Source organism: Symphodus melops (genome assembly GCF_947650265.1).
Source record: "Symphodus melops genome assembly, chromosome: 17".
In the NCBI taxonomy this organism is placed as follows: Eukaryota; Metazoa; Chordata; class Actinopteri; order Labriformes; family Labridae; genus Symphodus; species Symphodus melops.
In genome coordinates, this window is record NC_136707.1 from 24,003,285 (window position 1) to 24,010,784 (window position 7,500).

Consider the following 7,500-nt stretch of genomic DNA (forward strand, 5'->3'; position numbering starts at 1 on the left):
TGAATAAATATGCAGTAATAATAATAAATACTACCACGTTAATAAAAACATGTCACGAGGAAGACTTCAGTATTTTTCTTCCTGAAGCTAATGGTTAGCCCTCGAGCCGGAACATGATGGACGAGCAGCAGGTAGCATGTCAAGGTTTAACGCCATGGGTTAAATTAACCTGCAGACAGCACTGAGGGTTAAATTAACCCGTAGACAATGCTGAGGGTTAAATTAACCTGCAGACAGCACTGAGGGTTAAATTAACCTGCAGACAGCACTGAGGGTTAAATTAACCTGCAGACAGCACTGAGGGTTAAATTAACCCGTAGACAATGCTGAGGGTTAAATTAACCTGCAGACAGCACTGAGGGTTAAATTAACCTGCAGACAGCACTGAGGGTTAAATTAACCCGTAGACAATGCTGAGGGTTAAATTAACCTGCAGACAGAACTGAGGGTTAAAATAACCTGTAGACGGCACTGAGGGTTAAATTAACCCGTAGACAGCACTGAGGGTTAAATTAACCCGTAGACAATGCTGAGGGTTAAATTAACCTGCAGACAGCACTGAGGGTTAAATTAACCTGCAGACAGCACTGAGGGTTAAAATAACCTGCAGACAGCACTGAGGGTTAAATTAACCTGCAGACAGCACTGAGGGTTAAATTAACCCGTAGATAGCACTGAGGGTTAAATTAACCTGCAGACAGCACTGAGGGTTAAATTAACCTGCAGACAGAACTGAGGGTTAAAATAACCTGTAGACGGCACTGAGGGTTAAATTAACCCGTAGTCAATGCTGAGGGTTAAATTAACCTGCAGACGGCACTGAGGGTTAAATTAACCCGCAGTCAATGCTGAGGGTTTAAATTAACCTGCAGACAGCACTGAGGGTTAAATTAACCCGTAGTCAATGCTGAGGGTTAAATTAACCTGCAGACAGCGCTGAGGGTTAAATTAACCTGCAGACAGCGCTGAGGGTTAAATTAACCTGCAGACGGCACTGAGGGTTAAATTAACCCGTAGACAGAACTGAGGGTTAAATTAACCTGCAGACAGCGCTAAGGGTTAAAATAACCTGCAGACAGAACTGAGGGTTAAATTAACCTGCAGACAGTGTTGAGGGTTAAATTAACCTGCAGACAGAACTGAGGGTTAAATTAACCTGCAGACAGCACTGAGGGTTAAATTAACCCGTAGACAATGCTGAGGGTTAAATTAACCTGCAGACAGCACTGAGGGTTAAATTAACCTGCAGACAGCACTGAGGGTTAAATTAACCCGTAGACAATGCTGAGGGTTAAATTAACCTGCAGACAGCACTGAGGGTTAAATTAACCTGCAGACAGAACTGAGGGTTAAAATAACCTGTAGACGGCACTGAGGGTTAAATTAACCCGTAGACAGCACTGAGGGTTAAATTAACCCGTAGACAATGCTGAGGGTTAAATTAACCTGCAGACAGCACTGAGGGTTAAATTAACCTGCAGACAGCACTGAGGGTTAAAATAACCTGCAGACAGCACTGAGGGTTAAATTAACCTGCAGACAGCACTGAGGGTTAAATTAACCCGTAGATAGCACTGAGGGTTAAATTAACCTGCAGACAGCACTGAGGGTTAAATTAACCTGCAGACAGAACTGAGGGTTAAAATAACCTGTAGACGGCACTGAGGGTTAAATTAACCCGTAGTCAATGCTGAGGGTTAAATTAACCTGCAGACGGCACTGAGGGTTAAATTAACCCGCAGTCAATGCTGAGGGTTTAAATTAACCTGCAGACAGCACTGAGGGTTAAATTAACCCGTAGTCAATGCTGAGGGTTAAATTAACCTGCAGACAGCGCTGAGGGTTAAATTAACCTGCAGACAGCGCTGAGGGTTAAATTAACCTGCAGACGGCACTGAGGGTTAAATTAACCCGTAGACAGAACTGAGGGTTAAATTAACCTGCAGACAGCGCTAAGGGTTAAAATAACCTGCAGACAGAACTGAGGGTTAAATTAACCTGCAGACAGTGTTGAGGGTTAAATTAACCTGCAGACAGAACTGAGGGTTAAATTAACCTGCAGACAGTGTTGAGGGTTAAATTAACCTGCAGACAGTGTTGAGGGTTAAATTAACCCGTAGACAATGCTGAGGGCTAAATTAACCTGCAGACAGTGCTGAGGGTTAAATTAACCTGCAGACAGCACTGAGGGTTAAATTAACCTGCAGACAGAACTGAGGGTTAAATTAACCTGCAGACAGCACTGAGGGTTAAATTAACCTGCAGACAGCACTGAGGGTTAAATTAACCTGCAGACAGCACTGAGGGTTAAATTAACCTGCAGACAATGCTGAGGGCTGCTGTAACCCACACAATGATAATGAGGATATAAACCGTGGTCACACATGAAGAGAATAGTGTTGCCCTTTCGTTAGAGGATTATTACACACAGGCACAGTCTGACAACAAGCAGCTCACTCTGAATCTCTAAAAACAGGTAACAGGAGGAGGGGAGTTCAGGTAACACATGTTGGTAGGCTACTTTGGTTTTTGCTTCTCGTCTACGGTCTCTCCTCCTACAGGTACAGAGAGGAGGGGGAGGAGGATCAGCCCCTGGACTCCAGAGACCTGCAGAGAAACACACAGAGGATCATAATGCATGATGGGAAAATAAAGCCGTGTTGTGAAGGATATTTTTGAACCATCAGGCTGAGTGGAGCTCTCCAGGGTGCTGAAACTGAGTTCCCTTCTGTTACGTTGGAGTTAAGCTGTTTGTTTTTCACATGTATGACATCAGTGACCCTCACACAGGAAGCTTTGTCCCTTTGTGCCTGTCAGAATCAGCCCTGAGGAACTCCTCCGTCCTGATCAGAGGACATGAGGCCGCTCACGAGTAGCTGGTGTGCTGCTGCCGTCTGCGGGCGCTCCTCATCTTCTCAAAGCGAGCCTCCATCTCCTCCAGGACTTTGGGGGTGTAGCGGACCACCAGCTTCACGGACCCCTGAGCCGCCTTCAGCAGCTCCACTGCCTTCTCGTGGTGCTCGCCCTCCACGCTCTGCAGACACACGGACAGAAATACATTTCATAATTATTAAATAAAAATATTAAATGATCAAATCTACCCTCAGGCTTTTAACTTCATGAAAACTTAGATATTTAAGTTTTAGATGTGAGTGGGCGGGGCTTCTTACCACCCCATTAACGGACAGCAGCTGGTCTCCTCTCTTCAGACCTCCCTGGCGGTCGGCCACGCCCCCTGGGATCACTCTGGAGATGTAGATGGGGGAATTCTGCTCTTTGCCCCCCATGATGTTAAAGCCCAGACCCTCCTCCGTCTTCGGCAGCTCCACCACCCTCGGGTGGGCGTGGCCTTCACTCGCTGCAAACGCCGCCACTGTGGCCTGGAGAGAATGTGACAGTAAGATCGGAGAGGAGAGGGGTCATGTGACTCTGACCTGCATGGTGTGTTTGAGTGTGGACTCATATATATAAGAGGCGGAGGAGAGTGGTACCTTAGCTGTAGCCTGAGCACGAACCTCCGGACCTCCAACGATGTCCAGAGTGTCATACAGCTGCTCGTAGACCTGCAGGTCCAGATGTAACACACACACACACACACACACACACACAGACACACACACACAGACACACACACACACACACACACACACACACACACACACACACACACACACACACACACACACACAGAGATCCAACAGTGAAGAGTCAGACCTTGAAATCATATCTTTATTTTTTTCTTTTGAAAGGACCAATCAGAGAGCTGCTCTCTTCCTCTGTGATCAGACATGAAGGAAACATGCTGTGTTGAACATGCTGACCTGTGTGAGAGGAGGGGGGGCTGCAGTACTCATTTTTAACACTAGGGGGCAGAGTTACAGACTGCTCCTTTAATAACTGTTACAGTTTTTGCTCTCAGGGTTTAAAGCTGACACACTGAAAGTTGTGTCAGGAGCTTTAAGAGTCAGAATATCTTCAGATATGCCTGAAACAGATTAGTGTGTGTGTGTGTGTGTGTGTGTGTGTGTGTGTGTGTGTGTGTGTGTGTGTGTGTGTGTGTGTGTCTGTGTGTGTCTGTGTGTGTCTGTGTGTGTGTCTCTGTGTGTGTGTGTGTGTGTGTGTGTGTGTCTGTGTGTCTCTGAGTGTGTGTGTGTGTGTGTGTGTGTGTGTGTGTGTGTGTGTGTGTATACCTCTCTGATGGCAGCACAGAATTTGCTCTGCAGGACTCTCTGCAGCGCCTGTAGTTTAGGAGGAGGCAGCTCGCCACTCCGCTGCAGTCGGTCCAGGAGCTCAATCACCCTGCACACATCTGACACACACACACACACACACACACACACACACACACACACACACACACACACACACACACACACACACACACACACACACACACACACACACACACACACACACACAGGGCTCACTGCGATGTTCGACATATTAGCTTTAAAAACACGATTCTTAAGTTATGACAGTATTCAGGAAGTCACTGTGATTGGATCATTCTTTATATTTAAAAAGTCAACTTCCTGTTTATCAAATACATTTTAGCACTGATGCTCTAATGTTCCTGATGTGACAGTTCATGTGAAGGGGGAGGGGCCTGCAGCAGCCAGGTGAGCTCCTTCATGACGCTACCTGTTTGATACCATGGCAACAAAGAAAGACATCCTACAGCGCCAGGACTTCATGACAGACAGCGTCCATTTAAAACAGTAATATAACTGGACTAACCCGGGTCAGGATAATAACCCGGGTCAGGATAATAACCCGGGTCAGGATAACAACCCGGGTCAGGATAATAACCCGGGTCAGGATAATAACCCGGGTCAGGATAACAACCCGGGTCAGAGTAATAACCCGGGTCAGGATAACAACCCGGGTCAGAGTAATAACCCGGGTCAGGATAATAACCCGGGTCCGTATAACCCGGGTCAGGATAATAACCCGGGTCCGTATAATAACCCGGGTCAGGATAACAACCCGGGTCAGGATAATAACCCGGGTCCGTATAACCCGGGTCAGGATAATAACCCGGGTCCGTATAATAACCCGGGTCAGGATAACAACCCGGGTCAGAATAATAACCCGGGTCAGAGTAATAACTCAGGTCTGCCTGACTGGACTCTACGGAGGACGTCATAACCCGCGTTGGTCTAATAACCCAGGTCTGTCTGACTAGACCCGACAGAGGACGTTTAGCACGGAATAGAACCGGGCCAGTCTCGAGCTCCGCGCGCAGACCAGCTGCGACATGTTCCGGTTTCTGTTTGAAGGATAAACACGACGAACAATTAACGATTAGTCTCCGCGTGACTGCATCATTAAAGGGCTAACTGCGCATGTCTAGAACACACGGACCGCAGTGGACCGGGTCTGTGGGTCGGTACCTCTCTCTAGGCACAGTGGCTCCGTCATGGCCGCCATGTCTGCCTCCTTGGTGGGATGATAGAAGGAGGACATCATGGTGAGCTCCTGCGCGTGCAGCCTGATCCCCGGAAACTGCGCGTGAGCAGGAGGTGCGGTTCACAGGGATGATGCGGGGTCCATGATGGAGGAGGAGCAGACTCAGCATCCTCTACTCAAAATACGGAGGCCCAGGAGGGCCATACACACACACAGGCGGGACATAACATTAGGAGGCATATGATTGGCTCTTGGCTTCAATTCAGTGTTTTAATTGGTTGAACGATGAGCGAAGGTCTGAGAGATAATCGAACAGCTGGGTTTCACAAGATAGAAACTATAAACACATCACTCATTTTATTCTACATTTAAAATATATATTTATAGACAGCTCAGTCTGGAATAAGCCCCGCCCACAGACAGCTGATTGACAGCTTGGAAAGCTTCAGGTGAGCAGCAGAGCAGGAGGAATATAAACATGAGCAGGTGAGTAAATTAAACACAGACGAGTGAATAATTAAAAAAAAGAATTTATTCCAGAAAGAATCAACAGAACAGCGTCATGGTCACCATCACTACACGTCTATTTCACAAACAGAAACACAGAAAATAAGAGAGTGGACCGCCAACGACCACGAGTGAGTTTACATTTCATCACCAGCTGATCCCAGGACGCCGAGGGGCACGCCGTCCAATCAGCTGGGAGCAGTGAACTTTACCACTTTAAAAATACCTCCCCACACCTGAATCAACCGTGTGTGTGTGTGTGTGTGTGTGTGTGTGTGTGTGTGTGTGTGTGTGTGTGTGTGTGTGTGTGTGTGTGTGTGTGTGTGTGTGTGTGTGTGTGTGTGTGTGCGTGCGTGCGTGTGTGCGTGTGTCTGTGTGTGTGTGTGTGTGTGTGTGTGGGGGGTCTGTCTCAGTATGAACGTATTTGGGGGCGGGTCTTAGTACTCATCTCCCGCCGCCTCCACCTTGTATCCGTTCTCCCCGGAGCCGTATCCGTCTGCTGAGGGCGCCTCCTGCTGCTCCATCATTATCCCGTCCTCACCGTACTCCTCCATGTTGGGAGGTGCTCCGCCCTCGTCCTCCGGCGCCCCCTCATCCTGGGGGCCCATGTCTTCTCGTAGGGCGCCGTGTCGCTCGTCCCTACGCTCCCCCTTATCTCTCTCCCCCCTCTCTCTCTTGTGCTCCCGGTCTCGGTCCCGGTCTCCCCGGCGCCGCTCTCTGTCCCTGTGACTGCGTCGACGGTCTCGCTCCCGGTCACGGTCCCTGCGCTCCTCCGTGCCCTCCCCCCCCTCGCCTTCGTTCTCCTCCTGCATCCTCTCGCCGCCCTCAGGAGCGCCGTCTCCCTGCCCCGCCTCCTCCCCGTCCACTCCCTTCCCTCTCTCCCTGTCTCTCTTACGATCCCTGCTCCTGCTCCTCCTCTTCCGCTCTCGACTCCTCTCCCTGCTCCTGCTGTCTCCTCCGGCTGCGCCCCCACGCTCCCTCTCTCGCTCTCTGCGCCTGCTGCCCCCGCCGCCCCCGCCGGCCGCCTCCTCTACTGCCGGAGCCGCTCTCTCCCTCTCTCTAGAGCGAGTCCGCCTGCGGCGCTCTCTGGACCGGGACCTCCTACGCTCCCTGTCCTTGTCCTTGTCTCTTTCCCGCTCCCTGCTGCGCTCCCTCCGTTCTCCTCGCTCTGGTCGTTCAGGTCGCTCCGGTCGCTCTCGATCGCTGCAGGAGGTCGGGACACGGTTAAACACGGTTAAACATGGCGCCGCCCGTGTAAAATCAGGTGGTCTGTCAGAGTACTCACCCGCCCAAAGGTCGATCGTCGTAACGCGAGGCATCGTCCCGGCCGGAGTGTTTGATGTTGACATCAGCTCCGCCTCTCCTGGTTCCTCCCAAACCGCCGCCTGTCAGAACGCAGCAGCAGGTCAGTAAAGAGAGAGCGCCCCTTCTGACCATTCAAAACAGGAAGTGACGTTTGTGTGGCGATGACGTGAACACGCCCGTGTCACGCGGCGTGGTGTGAAATGAGCTGACCTAGCCTGCGGGGGTGCCACCCCTTCACGGTGCGTCCTCGCTCCACGTCCACCAGCACCCTCCTGCCGT

General features: G+C 50.1%; 2 protein-coding genes and 1 long non-coding RNA gene across 3 annotated transcripts in view; all 3 read right to left on the reverse strand.

Annotated features, from left to right (window-relative positions):
- Positions 1 to 1,420: 1,420 nt before the first annotated feature.
- On the reverse strand, positions 1,421 to 2,051 carry LOC306838338. The gene is made up of 3 exons (XR_013781073.1): positions 1,999 to 2,051; positions 1,825 to 1,882; positions 1,421 to 1,649 (listed from the first exon to the last, which is right to left on the reverse strand). It is a non-coding gene; the product is annotated as an uncharacterized lncRNA (long non-coding RNA).
- Positions 2,052 to 2,207: 156 nt separating this feature from the next.
- On the reverse strand, positions 2,208 to 5,625 carry lin7b (lin-7 homolog B (C. elegans)). The gene is made up of 6 exons (XM_079366445.1): positions 5,394 to 5,625; positions 4,191 to 4,309; positions 3,492 to 3,563; positions 3,171 to 3,380; positions 2,871 to 3,034; positions 2,208 to 2,607 (listed from the first exon to the last, which is right to left on the reverse strand). The coding sequence occupies exons 1-6, from the start codon at positions 5,467 to 5,469 to the stop codon at positions 2,586 to 2,588; spliced, it is 663 nt and encodes a 220-aa protein (XP_079222571.1). The 5' UTR covers positions 5,470 to 5,625; the 3' UTR covers positions 2,208 to 2,585.
- Positions 5,626 to 5,919: 294 nt separating this feature from the next.
- snrnp70 (small nuclear ribonucleoprotein 70 (U1)) overlaps positions 5,920 to 7,500 on the reverse strand; it is a 6,379-nt gene continuing 4,798 nt past the window's right edge. The window contains exons 8-10 of the mRNA XM_079366425.1: positions 7,432 to 7,500; positions 7,202 to 7,301; positions 5,920 to 7,119 (exon numbers count right to left, since the gene is read on the reverse strand). The exon at positions 7,432 to 7,500 is cut by the window's right edge and continues 33 nt beyond it. Coding sequence (XP_079222551.1) covers positions 6,354 to 7,119; positions 7,202 to 7,301; positions 7,432 to 7,500 — 935 coding nt within the window. The 3' untranslated portion in view covers positions 5,920 to 6,353. The remainder of the gene's footprint in view (positions 7,120 to 7,201; positions 7,302 to 7,431) is intronic.